We start from the raw sequence: 22,221 nt of genomic DNA on the forward strand, positions 1-22,221 counted from the left end.
CTCATCTCTTACTTGCATAGGAGCCGCCTGCATACGCTCCCCATCCACCACACCAGACAGAACAGCTGATCTGTACAGGGACTAAGTTTCAGACCCCTATGGATCACATACTGATGACCTGTACTTTAGATCTTTAGCTACTTTCACAAATCATCCCCAGTTGTCTACTTACTGGAGGCACCAGGAGTGGGCATAATATACCCATTGGATTCATAAACCTCCATTCTCTAAATGGCAGCCACTTTGGCACCCCAGCCTATCATTTAGCATATATGTTTCTTAATGTATATGTTACCAGAAGGTAAAAAACACATTGTAAACATAGTGTAAGATGATGTGACCAGATGCATATTGTTTCAAGAAGAAGATGGTTTATTGTGCTTGGGGGGGAGGGGGCATGGTTAGAGATGTGGCTTTGTATGGTATTCTGCCCATATTTGTCCCTTTGCGCATTCTTGCATAGTTGGGATGTACGAGACTGTCTTCTGGCCGTAATGTCTACCTTATGGCCGCCAGTCTTCAGTTTATTATTGTCCCCTCTCTTTATCATTGCTTTTATAATTTAGGACACGGGAGAAAGGTGTATGGGGTGTGAACATCCAAATGACAGCACAGAATCGACCAAGATGGGTAGAAAATAACGAAGGTTATGTAAGGGGAAAAAGAAAACTTTAATTGGATAACTTTGATTAGTCCTTTATTGTCAGACTTTCTTTTGTTTCTTTACTGTTGTTTTGTTACACAAGTATAATTATTAACAAGAATTGCAGATTAATTTTAATCCCCACATTCCCGGTATTGTCTTCTACAATTCACTTTTATGAGCCATTCAATTACAGTAAGTGCAGATTAATATCTGACATGTTATTAGAGATGTGAGGGATGAGTTTGTACAAATTTCATAGGGAAAAATATCCACTTGTGTGGCCTAATATATAGTAGTGGTGATTTAATAAGTACTTGGCATGCAAAGGGGCAGCTTCAGATTAAAGAAAGTGTGTGGTAGTCAATGGATGTGTTATACCAGATTTAAAGGGAGTCTGTCACCAGAGCCCAGCATATCAACCCAGCCCTGCAGATAGATAGGTTAGTGTCACCAGAACCCATAAAATCAACCCAGCCCCGCAGATAGATAGGTTAGGGTCACCAGAATATCAACCCAGCCCTGCAGATAGACAGGTTAGTGTCACCAGAACCCAGTATATCAACCCAGCCCTGCAGATAGATAGGATAGGGTCACCAGAATATCAACCCGGCCCCACGGATAGATAGGTTAGTGTCACCAGAATCCAGAATATCAACCCAGCCCCGCAGATAGATAGGATAGGGTAACCAGAATATCAACTCAGCCCCACAGATAGGTTAGTGTCACCAGAACCCAGTATATCAACCCAGCCCTGCAGATAGTTAGGGTAGGGTCAACTGAATCAAATTGTGTTTTCCCCTTGTGAATCACTATCTCCGTTGCTGACATATGACCATTATTGTCAATATACAAATGAGCAATGTGGGCATTGGACTTACTACTTTGGAACAACAGCAACACCCCCATTTCTCCACAAGGGGTAAACTAAGTTTGATTCGGGTGACCCTAACCTATCGTTCTGCAAGGTTCAGTTAATATGCTGGATCCTAGTGACTCTCTTTAAAGTGTAACTAAACTTTTGGACAGCTTTTGATTTTCTAGCTGTATTTGAATCATTAATAAATATTGTAATATACTTTATTAACAAATTTTGTACTATTTCCGTGAAATACTTCTGTGATATACTTATTTTGTCACTCTTTCCCTTGCTCCATATACAGTAACATTCAGTGAGAGGCAGAAACAGCTCTCAATACAGAAACAAGGGACATTGGGAACACACGCAGGATTTCACAGAAAGGAGACATTTGCTAATAAATATATTACAAAATGGATTAATGACACAAATACTGCCAGAAAATCAAAAGTTGTCCAAAAGTTTACACTAATTTAACTTACACTTTAAGCCAGTAAAACTGAATGTTTCCAAGAAAATAAAGCAGGTTACTCTAGATTCACACCTAAGGCGCAGTTACCCGCGGACCCCATAGATTACAATGGGATTGGTGCAATTCCACCTGAAAAATGCGGAGAGAATAGTCCTACTTGCAGTGTATTTAGCAGCTTTATCCAAGTGCTGGTGTGAACCCCGCCTTAGTAGTCAGTAGACATTTTGCTTTTCTGTGAGTGCTGTTTATGGATGTCCTATTATTGTATGTAAATCTTACGCCAGGTTCACACTACGGTTAGGGACAGCACCAGCGGATTAAAAGGGAATACAGCAACAAGCCATAACAGACCCTGGCAATTAGATGTGTAAGAAACTGAAGGCAGTATGAACAGAGTCCTAAAGTGAAACAAGGCAATTACTTATTACCATCTTTATATGACTTTTGGATACTTCTTGATATCCACATGTCATTCCTCTGCTCAACATCTGATGTGGGAGAAGAACAATATGAATCATATATTAATCTTTATGGAAAAAACCTTATTTGACTTTCTTTAGGGGCCCTGTTTCTGGAATCTTACTTGGTCGCCTCTTACATTCACATTTCTATGCAAAGTAAATAAAGATGCCCCTTATCGGTCCACCTCAAGTTGTCCTTTGTTGTCCAGTTCCCTTGTTGCAGCTAAGAGTGGGGTCTCCACACCTGGGTCCTCACTAGTCAAATTGTCTGGACATAAGTTTACTAAAACTGAAGATACCCTTTAAGTGTAAGGAAATGGAGGAGACCCAAGTTTACCCACCCAATGTACTTCACCAGGGTCGATGTGGCCCTACTTATACGGTACGTTATTCTATATCTTACATGGTTATGATGCAGATGGATGCTTTGCTTCCTCCTGAGTGACTGCTTCTCCTGCGTAATGATCATGTAAGATAAATGTTCTCAGAATAGTCATTGTTACCAGGAGATCTATAAAGACGTACGTGGAGGTGTATGTGCGGGGTGTAATAAATTGGCATGTTAAGAAATGCAAATGATAAGCATTACCATAAAGCTAATGGAAATCGTAGCGAGGAGAATAAAAGATCATTTACTGTCAATAATTAAGAGCGGTTTTTGTTTCTGCAGCTTGTCAGATAAAGAACAGCTTACAATGGTGAGGCTCGGTCTGGGGGGTTCAGTCTTAGGCCATGATCAGGATTTAATGAAGATGTAAATGAATGGGGGATATTACACTTCACTCACCGGAAATCGACCTTAAATTTCTGCCATGGTTCTCTCCACTTTTACCAGGGTTATAATATATTATATATATATATATATATATATATATATATATATATATATATATATATATATATATGTATATTATATATATATATATATATATATATATATATGTATATTATATATATACATATGTATATATGTATAATATATATATTATATATATATGTATATTATATATATATATATATATATATATATATAATATATATATATATAAATATATATATATATATATTTGTATCTCATGCATTAGATTGATTAAAGGCAGTGTGATGGCTGGTACAGCACAGATTTCCATTGGCTACCATGTCTTGTCGTCTGTGTGGAATAGGCTGTATTTGGTTACGGCTTTGTCTATCTCTTATTCACTACTCGTTTGTTTAAAGGGGTTTTCCCATCTCACTGTTTCAGCAGCTTTGCCTGCAGTCTGTTCTTCTCACTTCCTGTATTTCTCTCTTCTCCTCCCTCTTGCTGAATGGGCAGATCAGATAATATGCAGATGCTTGTACAGAACTGACACAGTGTTATCTGTGTGTTTACATAGAAAGATAAGAGACTCAAGACTTTATCTGCAAAACTGAATTGTCCTGCCGACAAGAGCACTAAGTCAGTGATGTCACTCGTCTTATCTCATAGGTCCATGGTTATAGCAACGCTGTGTAAACAATGGGAGGAATAAGGTCACATAGCAGGTAAACAAAGCAGAATTTCTAAAGCAATATATTTAGGAAAAGTCTTCAATTTACATAAGCTACCAGTATAGATAGGATCCTTTAGATGGGACAACCCCTTTAATACACATAGTTGTCGCCTATGACCTTGCCATGTGACTAATTTAATTGTTTTTGATTGATCAGAAATATTATAATATTTCTTTTTAGTCATGAGTAAGAACAAGTGCCCACTTGAAACACATTGACTACCAACTTGCCAATGGCTTGTTTAATGTCGGATTAAGACATTGACGGTTTAATCTAGAGTACATAAGCAGGATATAAAATATCCCATTCACACCTATTGATGCTGATAGGCTGCTGTAGTCACAATATAGTGCTAAATCCGCTCCTTAATCCTGACAGAATCTTCAACATTCCCTAAGATGACATTTTCATATTTTTTTTCTAGGTTTATGGATTGTCATTATCTGTATATTTTCATGCTTTTCTCATATACTGTATGAGTATCTGCATGGTGGACAATTATAGAATAATCCCTAATATAAAGTCTCAGTACAGAAGTCACCTCCTTCCCTCCCCTGCGGCCTGTCAGCAGGCTCCATATTATTTTACCAGTCTGTAACCTGCGCTCCATAAGTAAATTATAGGTTAGTGTAAGCTGAGGGCTGTATGGATTGCTGATGGGCTCCAGGGACAAGCACAGAGAATTGTGTTTTCCAGCTGCTTTCGCTCTGAATTGCTGTGTAATTTTGCTGCCGAGTGTATTATCAGCGTGTGTACATCCATACCCCGTGTATTAACCTGTGCACTTCCAGAGGGCTACTCGAAATGTCTCAATGGAACCGTTGAAGTTATAAAAGTATCGTACGCGGTGACTATGCTGACACAATGAGATGAAATAATTGCTAACTTTTTACCGTTCCCTAATGTTTTGGAGGGTTTTGTTAATTTGTAATCTCTTCTAGTGTCATCTTATATTCATTGTAAATTGGTTGGTACACGGCTTCCAAAGTATTGCAGTAACCTATAGTAAACCATAGCAGGAAATACAAAAATAACTCGCCTAGTAAATCCGCCATCACCCCTCTGGTGGTCTACACTGATGTTGTGCCAACCATATGTATGTTATGGCTGCAATGTGTCCAACCAGTCACGGTTCTCAGCAGTCTTGTTCCATTATATACTGTGCAGGCTTGACCCATGAAGACAATGGTTGGTTGCACATAGTTTGCACATATCACTGCAGGATCACGAACAAAGACCTGGGAGATCAGCGAAACCGCAGCGCCATAATAGAGCAGGATTTATTAGGGGGATATCTGTTATTTGGTTATTTTGTCACATTTCCTGCTTAGTCAATTTTTTTAAAAAACTTTTACAACCCCGTAAAGTCTTGAGTGTACAAGTAACTAGGAAGCGATCTTTATGTACGTGACATAGTTGACCAGACACCAAGGTTGCCCCTTGTAGCTGCTTTTAATGGACACATTGGACAATGGTCCCAACACTGTAATAGTTGCAATTAAAATTATTAGGATAGGATAATGGCTGATCAAACTGATTCAAGTTCTCCATAGACCATGCCGCTACCACTGGTTATAAATGTTCTGCCCCCGTAATCCTTGGGACAGTCAATGAATGGCTGTGTATGGCTGTATTCTGAGGGGTGGGAGAAGATGCAGGATATGCTTTCAGTGCTCCTAGTGGTCAGATGAAACAACTTGTTTTGTTCTGTTTGGGCTACTAGTAGGACAGACCAGTATCAGTAATAAGATTTCCACAAGGTCAGAAGTAGCAGTCAGCATAAGATAGCCTGATCATCTGTCTCAGGGAGGTGAAGACAGGATTATTCCCATCTCAGCCATCAATGAGTAAGATTGGAATAACCCTTTAATGCTGGAGCTATGGGTTGCAAAAAAAAAGAACTTGTCATGTTTTTTATTTTGAGCCAAAGCCAAGAGTGGCTTCAGATGGGATGGAAAAAATAAATGCAGCACTTGTACTTCTCCCTTCTGCTAAGTCCACTCCTGGCTTTGACTCAAAAACTCTAAGGGCCTAAAGGGGTTGTCTGTTTTTTGTTTTGTTTTTTTTTAAATCTATGTCTCCTGTCCAAAATATTTAGAATCAGTTTTAGATTGGTGGGAATCTGAATATCAGGACTCCTGCAGATCAGCTCTTTACTGCAGCCTTCTTCTATTACCTTGTGTTAAAGGCGTTTCCAAAAATATCAACTTATCCCAATGTGCAATCGGTTCCAACTGCTGGGACCCCCACTGATTACCAGAACTGGGCTACTTTGCCAAGCTGGTTTGAATGGGGCATTGGTCGGCAGCACAAGCCTCCGCTCCATTTACTTGGGTCTGCTGAACTACAGTGCTCTGTCTGAGCACACCACTCAGACTGGGGTGCAAAGTACCCCTGTTCTCCTGATTGGTGGTGGTCTCAGCAGTTGGCCAGTCTGCAGCTTATCCCCTACCATGTGGAAAAGGTGATTTCATGAACAATCCCTTTTATAGATGACCTTTCACTACTCCCCCAACTCCAATTCTTTGCATCCTTCCTTTAGTAATCCACCAATGATTGTGGCACATTTGGATTTTTTTTCCTAGCCCTCACTGTTCCCAAGCAATAAATTAGTTCTAGCACCCAGTATGCTAATTAGACTCTCTACTTTCAGGTCGGTGGGGCTTGTTTTGACTGCCCACTTGACAGTACAAGTAAGCCTAATTGTGCAGAAGCTATTAGAAATAATTGTATATTATAATAAATAATTGTATCTATAAACAGTGAGGACCAGACAAAGTGATCAACTGTCTCTATCATTGGCAGGACACCTATTGTAAGATCCAAACAGTAGAGGTAGTAGAAGGTCCTCCGTAAATTACGGAAGTTGTCAGAGATTTTTTTAAAATTTCCTTTTTATTTATTTATTATTAAATTTTAAATTAGTAGACTGTGTTTGGTATCGCAACTCCAGTTCAAGTCACATGGTTCTTACTTTATTTGTTCTAATATTTTCAGGGCCAGACTACATCAGGCAAAAGTTTCAAGATGTCACTGAAGTTAAAGAGAACCCTGAGGAAAAGTTGCCCGAAAAGCCGCCTTCTCCAAAAGAGTCCCCACATTTTTATAGGAAAGGAACAACCCCTCCAGGAACCCCAGAAGAAAAAAAAAAGAAGCCACAACAGTCTTCTTCACAGGACATAAAGAGAAAAAATTCTAACACTGCCCCCACAGCGCCCCCTAATCTTGAAAGAAAGAGTGCATCCACTGAGAATCTACCTGTTGCTTCCTTAAAACCCTTGCCTATTAAAGCTCCTGTGAAAGAGGAGGCCATTGCCAAACAGTCGCCAAAGGCTTCACTTGGCCATAACCCAAGCAGCACTGGGAATGGGGAACTTCACGCTGATTTCCATAGCTACTTTGGAACAGTGAACCCATCATTGCATTTAGCTATAAAAGAAAACTCCAACCCCAAAAAGCTACCATCAGCAGTGAATGTGCCACCACCCCAAAAGCAAAGCCCTGCAAAGCCACAGTCAAAGCCAGATGCCAAAGAAAGCACACCTGAGCCAAAAGTTACGCCCCAACACGTGGCACCAAAGAATCAAAAAAATAATGATTCAGTATCACCTGTTGGAAATGAAATTAATTCAGTAAGTATTAGTTATTATTTTATTGGATTCTTCTTTTTCACCAGGTTTTATGTGTGAAATAGGAAAAAATAGACGGACATCAAATTCATAAAAGTAGTCTCCAGATTGTATCCAATATATACCCCACTAGGCTACAGAAAGGGAAAAGGCTAAAGGTTGGAACTGTCTTGGACACCCTCTCCCCACACGTGGGGTCATTGCCCAATGATAACATCCAGTGGTTACACCCAGAGAATGTGTTTGCTTCCCCCTCTCCCAATTTCGTTTCTCCCTAATATCCACCTTCCCTCTATTCCTTCGCCTAGGAAAAGACTTTCTTATTCTTACCACAGTGGCCAAGTCTTTTATGTCTTTGAAGTGGAATCTGCTGAGTTCTCCTTCAGTTACTCAATGGCTTCCATATTGAAGAATTCTCATCCAGGGATTCTCCAACTCACTGCAAGTTCTGTAAAGTCCTCGGATCACCTTTTGCAGAGCGCCAGAGTTTACATACAGCCAATATAAGAAGTGTCTACAACTAGTAATACCTGCTTACTTATAGGAGCACCTGCAGTGCTAGAGAACCGAGAGCCAGCCTGGGTCTATTGGTATTCGTTTATTTAGTATATAGTCCAGGTATCCATTTATAGCCTCGATTTGCCCCTATAGGCCATATAAAAAGGGTTTGTCTGTAATAGGTGAAATGATGCAACTACAATTATGTGAGTATGTGAGTGCTCTACCAAATACCGGGTCATTGTTTACATTCAAGGGTTGTCCAGCCTTTCGATATTGAGCACCTATTCTTAGGATCAGTGAATTTTCAACCCCACAGTCAACCTGTTCCCATCGGCCACCAGTGCTGCAACTACACAGTGGACAATATCAGAAGCTGATGGCCGTCCGCGTTGTAGTGACCATACCAATTCTGTTCACTTGTGGCCGTAATAGCTGGCACAGTTTCATGCAAACTTGTCAGGTGATATCTGCTGCCCTACTGTATCTAAAAGTAGGACAGAGGGAGAAGCTGAGATCTCTGATCTATGTGATTTAGAGCAGGGTTTTCTTTGCCAAAAGTAGAGTAAATCCGGGCAGGACTCTCGTTCTCTCCTAGGAGTCCTGATTGCCCACACAAGGTAATTGACCGTGTTTCCTGTATCATTCTGTGTACACAGAAGATTACATCATTATGCATGGGCAGGACTCTCACTGTCTCTCCTAGGAGTCCTGTCGCTTTTTACTCATAAATCTGGCCCCGAATAATATAAACCTATATATCACAGAGCTCAGCTTCTCTCAGTCTATCATATCCGACTGTCAGATAAGGCAGCAGAAATCAGCTGACGCATTCCCAATCCAGCATCTGTCCATCCATATGTTAATTTACAAAATATTATTTCTCTTTCAGCAATTAAATGCTCGGAGTTGATGTCACAAAGTATAAAACTGCTGCTATATACAGATATTCCAGGTGTCATTTACGTGGGAACTATTTTGGCTTCCCACCTGTGCTTTACCCATGGTAGAGATTCACTTTCTGTAGATAATCTTCCCTTTGGCAGCTGTAGAGGAAACGATGCAGATCTATAGAGCAGCTCGCTGTAAGTTATGCTGATACATTTAACAGCCCATTTAATTAGTCCGTGAAAACACTATTTAAAGACACACTTTCCTTTTTAAGCCCCGATTGACAGTCTAGTGTTGGCAAGGCTATGTTATCCATCTCAAGACATTGCATCTGCTAAATCTAAAACAAGGAGCCATGTAAAGACTTGTTATAACTGGCATAGGGTTTCTTAGCAAGAGACTCTGTCATGGAAATGTCTTTATATTGAGTCGTCTGTTAGATACCCCGATAAATCTAAGTAATCGGCTCCTGTTGTATCCACTAATCTCCTAGTCTGGGGAACATAATGGCGTATGCTTTGCTTTCTAATAGCTTCTCTTTTATGACTCTCCCAAGGAAGAGATACTAGAGACAAGACTTACAAAGAGATAAGCTGGCCATGTACAAAGGCTAGGCAATTAATCGCAAAATTACCGAAAGGAATTCATCGACTGTATGGCACATAGTTGTTTTTAACAATGTTGGCCATTAGGGAGCCTTCACACGGAGTAACGCTGCGCTCATTCTGAATGTAAAAACACATTCAGAATGAGCGCGAAAAAGCAGCTCCCATTGACTTGAATGGGAGTCGGCATACGTGCGCTCCCCATTGAAATCAATGGGAGGCTTTTTACCCTATTGCTTTCAATGTGATACGCGCATAATACACTGAAAGCATAGGGAAAAAAAGCCTCCCATTGATTTCAATGGGGAGCGCACGTATGCCGACTCCCATTCAAGTCAATGGGAGCTGCTTTTTACGCGCTCATCCTGAACGTGTTTTTACGATCAGAATGAGCGCACCGTAACTCCGTGTAAAGGCTCCCTTACATCGCTCACACTGGCTATACATTTTCACTGACATGGGGTGATCTTCCTGAGAATCCTTCTACGGCCAAAAGATCTTTTGTAAAACCATGTAAGATCCGGCATAAAAGGAAAATTTCAAATATTTCTTCAAAAATTTCAAACATGGCGGATTTCATTGCTCACAGTGGGCGTCTTATAAAGAGAATATAGTAGGAACTTGTGGACCAAGAGCTGTTGTAAGTTCATCTGGTTATGGAGTACCTATTGCTGAGATGAGGGGTGTTCTATATATTTTACCTTCATTACCCTCACACGTGAGTCGTAAGCCATTTCCCACTGCAGACATTTATGGAACATCAGTAAGAGAGGCCATAAATGGCCCATCAATGGGGAACCTTTAACTCGCATCAGCTTTGCTTGAAAACACAATGGCAGCCCAATATAGTCTCCTAGGCAAAAGAAAAAGGAGTATGGCAGAAGCAATTGTCACGGGAGGAAAAGTCTTTTCTAGGGAAACACCAGTAAGAATTGCAATATTCTGTACATAGGTATGCTTACAGAGCTCTCCAGGGATCTCACAGACTGCCTTTAAAAGTGAATATTTCAGAAAGTAAGATTATTTTATTATAAAGTACCAGAGATCGGTTTGTACCTATGAACTAGCAAAATTATTGGAGAAACTGGAGTTTACTTATCTACACAACTTCTCATAGATTGAACACGGTTGAGCCCAAATGATTGACTGGGTCCCTCTGTCTGTAGCTGGCAGGTCCTGTAAAGGCCGAAAACAACACAGTACATTTTGTAACCCACATAACGGGTTAGCAGGGACTGTATAAATAGTACTAGAACAGAAGAAATAGCCCGGGGAGTTGTGATTACTTCTTCACTGTTAGCAAGCTGCTTGTTATTCACGTCTTAAAGGAGATTACTGACTTCCTAATAAGACTTTCTGATATACCACATTGATTCGGAATGATAGTTCTCGCGGGATCTAATCAGCGCTCCGTCAGCCGCTTTATTTCTGTTGTGTTTGGGGAGCCCGGGGTGGGAGGTAATTGAATAAAGTGTGTATATGCTATCAAACCGCAGGCCGCCTGCCTCTGATGTCCTTCCAGCAAACTCTGTAAAGAGATGCCAATCTCATGTCAACCCGGTACAAATAAGGCTTTAGTATTTTAATCAGTGTGATACGTGATTGAAGAACTGCTGAAAACTTGGCTTACTTTACATTATTTTCACTAAATCCCATTGAATGACTTAAAGGGGAGTTCTCCACAATAAAAAAGAAACGTCTGATCATTGTGGGATCAAGTGATGGGTCCTCCACCATCCTGAGAGCGAGGGTGCTCAGTTCTACATTCATGCATAGAGTCCCTGCTCTGTAGAAGTCTATGGAAGATACAGATTTTCATGAGTAAGAGGAGTGTGGATCCACTTCATTGTAATAGATTTGTTTGAGGACTAATAGTGGAGGTTAAGGAACGACCTGGTTTCAATCCTTTAAGCTCTGTACAGTGATCTCTGATGACTACCACAGGAATAGTCTCCATTAACAGCTGACATGACACTAGGACATAATACTAAAGTGGTAGTCGTAGTCAGACGGGCAAAGGTCAGGAGTGGTAGAGTTATGTAGTAGACAGGCAGAAGGCCAGAGCAGGCAGTGGACATGAGAGATGGTTGTAATCAGGTCATGCAGAACAGAAGATCATTTTAGTAAGATACAGTATCTGAAGGATTTTATTGCTAAGACCCAGAAGGAAGGGGAAGGTTCCTTTAGAAAGACTGGATAGCATGGGATAGTGTAAGGAAGGGTCAGTGCACACACGCTATAGACAGCAGAGCCATCTTATATCAGAGGTGACTGCAAGGAACCAAGGGCCCTGACCAAGTACATAGGCAGGACACTGGCTCGCCCAGCATACAGCACAGTGATGGGGAGTTACTGTGTATGTGGGTGGCCAACACTCCATGGAAATAGTGGAATGGGAACCCCTCAGTCTGGGGATCGGCATAGGTTATGGTGATCAGACCACTACCATTCAGACATCTATGACTGAAATTGGTGAGAGAGGAGCTCTTCATTTGATATACTCGGAGAACATATTTTAGTAAAATAATGATCCTTGTTTTTGTTTTTTTTTCTACAGGGGCCAAATTCGATTATGATCGCCCTGGTTATGCTTTTAAACGTCGGTTTGGCGATTCTTTTTGTTCATTTTCTCACCTGATTGGATGCTGGTACAGGTAATGACTTTCTTCTGTACTTTGTAATGCTTCCTGAGCTTTTTTTTGTCATTCTGTAGCCCATTGACATGTCCAGTAGCTGTGTCAGGTCAGTAGTAGAGATGCGCGAGTACTGTTCGGATCAGCCGATCCGAACAGCACGCACGCATTGAAATGAATGGACGTAGCTGGCACGCGGGGGGTTAAAAATGCGGCCGACCGGCGTCAAAGCGGAAGTACCAGGTGCTTCCATTCATTTCAATGCGTACGTGCTGTTCGGATCGGCTGATCCGAACAGTACTCGCTCATCTCTAGTCAGTAGTCATCTGGTTGCTACCAACATCCCCAAAATCTTGCTATATACCATTTAGTATCTTTCAGCCAAAAAAGCCGTGCTTCCATACAGTATGTTTGCAGTATGCGAATGGAGGTAAGCCGCTGCCATACCTCTTGTGACGGCTTAACTAAATGATCAGGCATACTGAGGATCATCATGCTCCTTCCTTCCTACCCTACAACTGTAGGCCGATAAGTAGCTTGAGGCTCCTGGAGCCCAATGCAGAATCTGTAATGGGGCCCCTACCTACCATGTGCTGTCTATAATACTGGTGTCTTTTTATGTCGTACAGATGCCTCTGGGTCCTCTCAGGCTTTAGGGCCTGGGCATCCCCTATAGGTACATTGGCATACCTCATACTCTTATGATAGTACAGTTATCGAATAATTACACATCCAGGGAAGGGGTGAACTCAGAAGTGTAAATGCACCTCTGGATGAAAATGGGAGACACAATTTTTATGTGAATTATTTTCCATATGTAGGTAAATCTATACTTTCTTATCTCTTTGGGCTGCTGTACACCCACGACTAGAGTACATGTCGAAATTCAGCGTTTCATGTGTTTCTGTTTCTCTGTAGTGACGTCTGGACAACGAGAGATGTTGGCACACAGTTCCCGTTGCTGTCATACGCTGTTGTTATGGCACCTATTCTGACACGTGACGGGAAAGAGAAGGCTTGAACTTTTGGAAGCAAGATCGATGACTCAAAAAAAAAAAAAATTAAAAAAATGTGTATGTGTGTAAAGCCTGTGGGGCCTATCTGATCTTTTGGTAGAAACGTACCACTCTTGAATTCCACAGAAAGGTAGGTCGGTCACCGTGTCAGAAGGCAAAACACAATCTGCTGTAACAGCCTAGTCAGTGAAGATGGCCACCGGCCACCACCAGGCCAGCACTTTTCGTTGATGGAAGCTAACAGCTGCCTTACTATTTTGCCGCCTGACGTTTATAGCGAGGAGATAGGAAAAATGACTGCCAGAGGAATGTGCTCAGAGGATTCAGTTGCTGTGGATGCGGTTCCAAAGTTTTCTCCTATCTCAGAAGAAATAGTTAGCAGCATCACTCACCAGTCTTATTCCATTACCTGCTGCTTTTAACATCTACGGCGGCGCTGTGGAAGATAGTATTTCATTTGCTTGTGCATGGAGGCTAGTCTCGATGATCGTGTATACCTTATGCATAGCCATAGTTACTTGCCCCATGACTTGGGGTCTCAGAGAGACAAAAGCCTCTTAATCCGCGAGAAAGATAAAATCTGCAAATTTACATCTCTTGCAGTTTTTCACGTTTTCTTTTCATTTTTCACAAGTTTTATTTACAAATAATAATAGCTCATCTGTCTTTGCACGGTGAAGGCGCAGAACAGAACCAGTATTCGTAGTCTTTAACCCCCTTGGTAGATGGGGAGGGGGTGACACGTGGTTCCTCATACCTATATGGTTTGGGTTGAGGATACCGATGATCTGCCTCCGCTGTGCATCGGCAGCGCTTCACAGTGTGTCAGCTTTAATTTATTTATTTTATTTTTTACTTTGATAGAATAGAATTTTCACTTTTTTTTTTTATTATTATTTTTTTGGTCTTTTTGCTTGTTTTAGTTTCAATGGTACTGTGCACTGTCAATATATGTATGGCTATGTACATAATGAAGGGCTGGACATACCCCTGGAGCCACAGACTCTCCACACTTCAATGTTTCTCTCCATGTATAATTCAGGTTGATGAATTTGCTTCCATGCTTGTAGTTTAAGAGAAACCAGGCTGGCTCCTACACTGTACTCCTGTTTGTACAACCCTGCCGTATAATTTATAAGTATATATAGAATTCTTTATGGATACACACTGAATACATTATTTATTTGAGGACTCGTACACACAGATCGCTCCGTGCGGTCGTTTTATTCATGTCTTTTTTTTGTTTTTTCGCACTCGTTAGTCAGAAGAGTTTAGTTTAAGGATAATCTTTATTGGGATGGATGGCGAAAATCCTTTAGTTCTATTATTGTGATAGCATAGGGCATAGATTACAAGCGCGCCCTAGCGATGGTGATGTTTCCAACCTCTACACAACATTAGACAATGTACAGAAATATGTCAAAAATCACATAGAAATATATATATATATTCAATTTTATTAGAAGAACAATGGCACAATGATCTATTTGGGCACATTTTGTTCTTCAGTTAATGGCACAAAATAAGATCTAAAGAAATGAATTTTGGAATGTATTTTTTTAGTTTGAGCTTCGAGGATATTGGCTATTTTTATGGCTTTTATATTGCACAATATCTTTTTTTCTTGGATATTATAATCTAAAGAAAATGCTGCCCCTGACATAGGTAGTTCAGGCGTTATAATGCTATAGCAACAATTGTGGATTTGCTCGCCCAGAAGTTTAGTATAAACCTATAATAGGAATGACATTATTTACAGCAGAAATTACAGACTGTATGTATGCCGCTTACTAGTCTAGTACGGGATAGAAATGACATTTTATTTGTAACATGTACCTATCTTTTCAGGCAAATCTTACAGCAGTAAATATATATATATATATATATATATATATGTATTTCAGCCTGAAGCATTGGATAGTTGATATATGTTGGCTTTGGGGGTGCATTTGGTCTTTTCCATCAGTGCCAAAGATATTGAATGAAAGCACTTGTTGAATTGCTGCACCATTCACACACTTCCTAGCCAGTCTTGAGGCTGGGGGATATGAGGATCTCACATTTTGGAGCATCCCAGCCAACATTTATCAGATATCCAATGGATCGACTGGAGCCCCCCTTTAATCTTGTACCATGTTGTTTTAATATAGCTGACTGATCCTCCAAGACCCTTCTGCAGTCTGTGTAATACTTATGCACATGGCTGAGTCTAATCCCTTTAAGGCAATTGGTGCAGTTTTTAGGTATAATATTCTCTCCAAGGGACAACGCCTCTAGGGTAGAAGACCTCTATAATACAGCATGTCACGATGCTCCATCTACTTGACTTGTCTCCAGTTTTTTAAGGTACACAATGGGCCCATAGCAGGCTATGGGCGTCCTACTATGAATTTGCAATATAGTGTGGATTAGGCCTAAACCTTTAGTGTTTTTTCTGTGTCTCCTTGTTTTTTTAAAATAGTGATTTCTTCTTACAGCGGACAAGCTATTAGTTGATATTCACACAGTAGTGCAGTTTTAATATGCATTTTTCTAAATGACAGCTATAATATGTCTTGGGGTGGACAATGGATGACCTATCGCTATGATATGTCCAGTTGGCGGGGGTCTGACCATTGTGACCCCTTCCAATTGAATCAAATTGCCAAACTGGAGTGTGTGAACACAGCCTGGGAATGGACTTGTTTAGAAAAGTTGCCCTTGGTGTGAAAGGCCAAAGTGGACCACAGAGCTCTCTGTAAGGATTTATATAGACTGCAGTCACAGGATCGGGAGGATCGGCTTCTTCTAAGGGCGGGTTCACACCTTGCTCTCTGCTTTATGGATTTCCTTCTTCTGTCTGAGAAACTGGACAGGAGACGGAAACCCGGCAGTCAGTGACTGCCCGTGAGCATCTTGTGCCTCTCAGAAGACGCTCACGGGCGGTGACTTTGCAAACCCATTCAAGTGAATGGATATGAAAACTGACTGCCGGTTTCCATCCCCTGTCCAGTGTCTCGGGCAAAAGACGGAAACCCGAAAGCGGAGACCAGGCGCAGGTGTGAACCTGCTTTAAGCAATAGATGAAAAGATCAGTAATATGAGCTGTATACTGCTGTAATACAGTAACAGAGTTACCCTGAACCTCTGCAGATCTTATCATGGAAGACAACAAAAACCAATGAAAAGTCATTAAAAAATGTTTCTCCATTGACTTTTCGTTGGTTTTTGTTGTCTTCTGTCATAAGATATCAGGCTGCAGCCGTTTAACCCATTGCAAAAGTTCGGGTTAACTCTGCTACATGCGTATAGGCCTGCTGTATGTGAAGTATGAGGTAACCTTTACTTTGTTACTAGTGCGCCCTCTTTATTGTCTTACATGGGTTTGTTAAATCCAGGCTTCATTTTCTGATTTTTTTAGCGCAATTGGTTACACAGCACATGTAATATTTTTATATTTCTGAGCATGTTTACTAGAATACGTGGTGTTTCTTAATTATTATTTTTTTTCTAATTTATGATTTTTTTTCTCTTTTGTAAGCCAGGAATATGTTTTCACTTTAAACCATTATTCAGAAAAGGGCTTGGATCTAAAATGCAGAGTTTATCTTCATGAAGAGTGTTGCCTACTTTTTGATCTTTGGATTTATCTGTAACAAATTGAAGTAGTCTGCATGGCTTAATGCAAAGCTGAGTATTACTGGTGTTAGCTATCCTTTGAAGTGTCATATATAAGCATGGTGTGACAGAACCTAGAAGATGTTAGAGTAGAATTGGAGCAGTATTAAAGGGGTATTTGCAGTTTTCGCTCATAAAGCTTTTTCATTGTAATGAAAAATTGTAGGATTTTTCTAAATGACACTCTTGATTTCAGTTCTGTACAGTGAAAATGGCAAGCGATGAGTGCTACCCTACCTGAGAGCAGCATATAATAGAGGAGAGAAGCTAAAGTAAGTGTAAGTCCTAACGGGACTCCTAAGAAAGACAATGAGAGTCCTGATTGCTCCGCCCACGCACATGATTGCTCCGCCCACGCACAGTGATTGGCATCTTTCTGTGTACACATACTGATACAGGTTGAGCTGTCAATCACTCTGTGTGAGAGGAGAAAGCAGAACTTTCTTAGGAGTCCTTCAGTACTCTACCATCCTATTCCACAAAATATACAGTACACTTATAGATCTGAGCTCTGCCTCTCTATCATATCCTGATCACAGATAGAGCAACAAAAAATATCAGATAGGTCTTCAAGATTTGCTTCATCTGATTTAATAGGAACCTTTAGGGTCCATTTTCACAGAGGAAAATGGTGTGGAATTTCAGCGCTGAAATAAAATCCTCCCATTGACTTCAATGGGTTCCTTTTTCTGCTAGTGCTGAAATTCCACACCAAATTCCTCTGTGTGAATGGGCATTTAATATTCATTTTCTAGGGATAAAATTATGTCCTGGTCATGTGATAGACTCATAGGTGCGCAGCTTGTTACAGAACACCAAACTGAACTGCGACAAGCCATGCGCCTCTGTGTCCATCACATGACTAAGAGTAAGTTCACATGGAGTTTTTTGGTCAGGATTTTGAAGCCTCAAAATCCTGACCAAAAAGATGGCTCCCATTGAAATCAATGGGAGCTGGTTGGTTCTTCTTTTCCAGGAGCTTTGTTTTGTTTCCCGGAAAAAGAAGCGAGGTGCTCATTCCTCAGGCCGTTTCGCATCGCGATTTGGCCTGAAGACACTCCCTCCTCTGGACTAGGCCCATTCATTTGGGCCTAATTCGGAGCGGAGTGCGCAACTGGATGCCAGTGCAGTGCATCGGCATCCGGTCGCAGCTACCCATATTTTGGCCTCAGGTTCCGGTCCAAAAACCCCGTGTGAACTTAGCCTCAGACAGATTTTTATCCTCTAGAGGTGAACAATGAAGGTTCCTATTGAATGACAATAAGCAAATAGCTTAGAAAATTGTAGAACGTTTCATTAAACAAAGTAAAACCCTTATTAGCTGAAGACGGAGTACCCCTTTAATCCACAGCTAGGGTGCATATTTTTCTATATATTTTTCTCACCCCTTGTGTGATTGCCTGTATTGAGAAAAACTGATAGAAATGGAAAAAAAATGTATATTTATTAACATATTGTTCTATATAGTTTTAGCTACAGAGTCAATAATAAGACACTAAATTGTTATTTAAACCTTTTTGTATGTGTATATATATTTGACAACTCCTTTGCCTCCTGTATAGCTCAGAAGCCTCTTTGATGGGGATTATACATTTCTTACTGAAACCTTGTTTGTTATAAATGTCGTCCCCTTATTTTTTCCCCCTGAAGATAATACTGGGTAATAAACCACTACTAGGCATGTTGGCTACATTTCTATGTACGATTTTTAGGCTTTTATAAAAACGAAGCTGAAAACAGAAAATGTTGGTATTTTTCTAAAGATGTGCACAGCTGTATTTTACATAAGATGCTATTTATAATTGGTTGTTATACTGTACACTACGTTTTGGACAGCGAGCAGTCTGCCAATGTACTTACCAATGGAATGTCGTCTCTCTCAACGTTTCTTGCTGTGGAAAAAAAAAAAAGTCTTTATTTACAAGTTCCCTTATTTATAATCCTGACCCGAAAATGTTTAACTTATGGTTTTCAGAACTTCACTCGATCCAATAAAAATGTTCTTTATCAGGCTCCGGCTGCTGTCTCTGCTTGTATTCTTACAACTGTGTGTTAATGAAAGGCACAGAGAGCAAAACACAAAGCAGTATCACTACATGTGTACATTCTAGAAAAGTGGTTTTAGACTCTGGCTACACATTGCGGTAACGCTGTGATTTATGAGCCAAATCCAACACTGCCTACAAAAGGAATGGGGAATATAAAGGAAAGATTTACAGTATATACCGTACACCCTTTTGTTAAATCTACACCTGACTTTAGATAAAAATGAAGCAATATTTGCAACAAATATTGCAGATTTTTCTCAATGTGGAAAAGTAGCGGAAAAGAAGTGTGTTTTACAGTGCCAGCAAAGTGAATGAGATTTAGTTTAAGTGGGTATTCCTGTGGGTAGTCAGCCTGCTGAAGAATACAGGAAGTGAGGAAACTGCTGAGAGAGGGAGATAGGAAAACCTCACATAGAGGGCCGAAGCAACAACGGCTATGGATTGCGGTTTTTCCCGCAGCACTTTTCATGGAAAGTCCAAAGAGGTTTCCTCTGTGGATTTTTTGCTTCCTTTATACCTATAGGGAAACCACTAGCAGAGTGGAGTGCCATGATTGGATGCCACTGCACCAGCATCCAATCGCAGCTACCAGTTTTTGGTGCGGAATCTGAAGCGTTCTCCACCCCTAATTCTGGACCAAAAAACCCGGTGTGAACTCGGCCTAAGGTTCCTCTGTTCACTCCTAAATTTTTTATAAAACGATCCTTCAGAGAGACAGAGATCATAAGAAGGAGATTGAACAAGGCAAATACACAAAAAGACATTGCTGCTTCTAATAGGTGTTCTGTTGTATAATGTCATCCATGCTGCTGCTTATGTTATGAGAGAGTTATGGAGCAGCATCTCCGGTTTTCTCTGTGTGTTGTCTACAGGAGACGTTATAGCAGCTAGACTTCACTCTCTAGATCAGGGTCAACTGAGAAAGAGTCTGCAGAAGGGAAACTGGTGGTAAAAGCAGGATACAAGTTTATAATGGGCAGATAGTGATAAAGGAAATCTGTCAGCAGGAACACCCCTTATTATGTTGAGAAATTTTCTTTTGGTAAACATGCAAATGAATCCCGGGTGCTACTTGGGGCATTTTCATTTCTTCTGGAAGTGAAGCTCTTTACAAAAAGATGTTGCCAGGGGCTTCATTTGCAGTTGCATCTGGGCCCAGGAGACTTAGGGGGGCCTATAAGCACTGACATCAGTATTGAGATTACAGCTTCCATCTTGTCCATAAGCCAAGGAGACCCACAGATCACACTAAGGTTGATAAACTCCTTAGCACCCGTAATTATCACTATCAAGAATTCACTGTCGGGGATAAGGTAGAGGACCCTGGACAAAAGATTATACCCAGGCCCACAAGACTTTAGTTAAGCCACTGGATGTTACTAAACACTTGCTTTAGGATGAGGGCATACGCTCATGGTGGCCAATGGGCAAATAATCTTGTGGGTAAAACGGGGACTTAGTGTGCAGCAGCACTGGCCCCTGACACGTCATCACCCTAACATTGAAGCAGAATTAAAGGGGTTATACGTGAAAGTAAATGTATGCTCTCTCCAGAGAAAAGGTAACTAGCTGATTGGTGAGGGTCACGACTGCTGAGACCCCCACCCATCCTGATAAGGGAGGTGATTAACTCCCATTGGGAATACAGTCTGGGTGAAAGTAGGATTTTTGATATCGTACAGCTCTAGAGGCAAGTTGTAATTTGTAACGTAGAAGAAGAAAAAGATTTCTCCACCACCAGGAGCATAACAGTAACAATGCAGTTGCATGACAAGAATCTGCATAACTAGGGGCAGCATGGGGGCTCAGTGGTTAGCCCTTTAGCCTTGCATCGCTGGAGTCCTGGGTTCAAATCCTACAAGAGACAACATCTGCAAGGAGTTTGTATGTTCTCCCCGTGTTTTTGTGGATTTCCTCCCATACTACAAAGACATACTGATAGGGAAAAAAGTACATTGTGATCCCTATATGGGGCTCACAAGCTACATTAAAAAAAAAAAAAAAAAATCATCTGCATAACTAATCATATGCTAATTAGTTGCAAGTCAAACTTATGTACGAGATAGCCAAGATTGTCTATAAAATGATACTGGTCTGAGGTTCAAAGCTGTAGTGGATGGTGAGATATGGAGCCTGAAAGTCACAAGTCCTAAACATTGTTACCCTTTTGCTCATCTGTGTTTAAATGGACCATATAGAGATGTTTCCAATGATTTCTTTACACTGAGGCCAGTAACCATGACAAGCGGTCAGCCTGTATGTGTAGATATCTCCATAGTTATAGATGGGGCTTCTTAGCAGTGAGCACGGTGAGAATATGGAACTCACAGCCACAGGATGTACATAAATTGGAAATATCAGACACGCTTTTTTTTGTTGTTGCACATGATTGCAAACTGAGTACCAGGGCTATAGAGTCAGTAGGCCAAACCAACGACTCTGACTCCTCAATGTATTCACAGCCGGACACCTGCTCTAACGCTTTCACAAATGGCTGACAGTACAGGGTCTTGTGTCATCCAATTTGACTGGAGCAATGGCCGAACATGCACACGGCCTCTACATTCACAATGTGGGGGTTGGGCACAGGACCCTTGACAATCCAACACTTATCACCTATACTGTGATGTTGTAGTGTTGTGTACTGCTTGTTATAGGTATATAAGTTTTGATTATGGTAAACCCCCTTTAAGCCTATATCCCCTTTATGCCTATTGCACATTTTTTTAACCTCTTTTCCTTTGGGATTTTTCTATTTTGAATGTCAGGATTGTGTATTATAATACACAGCCTAATAATAAGTGCAGACTGCCAGTGATGCTTCTGGATTTTGTAGTCATCGCTTGAAGTCCAGTGACCGAAATTCTGATGTTGTATAGAGGAAACATTCCAGGCCAATCATTGCCGATCAATGGTAGTGACCAGAGGGCAATGACAACCAATGGAGATGTGTCCTGTTCCACAATGGCTGTAGTCGTCCTCTGTATTCTAATCAATGATTCTAAAGAGCAAATTGGAAACAGAGAAGAGCGAGTCTACGTGAAAAAGTGTGTGGGCCACGTGCAGCTTACTCCCAGCAAAGTCAACAAGGACACCGCTGATTCTTTCACATGAAAGGCATTGTCATGTGGACTGATAATTTCTGGCTGCCATTGTAACAGGTGGCGTGACTAAATGATTCTGTGTTGTCTACACTCTTTATTAGAGGTTGAAAGATATCTGGTAATAGTAGCTGTATTTTACCCCTTCATATTCTACTACTATTAAATTGGCCTA

At 40.8% G+C, this 22,221-nt stretch overlaps 1 protein-coding gene across 1 annotated transcript in view; it reads left to right on the top strand.

Annotated features, from left to right (window-relative positions):
* JPH1 (junctophilin 1) overlaps positions 1-18,903 on the top strand; it is a 97,363-nt gene extending 78,460 nt beyond the window's left edge. The window contains exons 4-6 of the mRNA XM_075270418.1: positions 6,966-7,600; positions 12,149-12,245; positions 13,143-18,903. Coding sequence (XP_075126519.1) covers positions 6,966-7,600; positions 12,149-12,229 — 716 coding nt within the window. The 3' untranslated portion in view covers positions 12,230-12,245; positions 13,143-18,903. The remainder of the gene's footprint in view (positions 1-6,965; positions 7,601-12,148; positions 12,246-13,142) is intronic.
* Positions 18,904-22,221: the final 3,318 nt, after the last annotated feature.

This window comes from Leptodactylus fuscus, chromosome 4, assembly GCF_031893055.1.
Source record: "Leptodactylus fuscus isolate aLepFus1 chromosome 4, aLepFus1.hap2, whole genome shotgun sequence".
NCBI lineage: Eukaryota > Metazoa > Chordata > Amphibia > Anura > Leptodactylidae > Leptodactylus > Leptodactylus fuscus.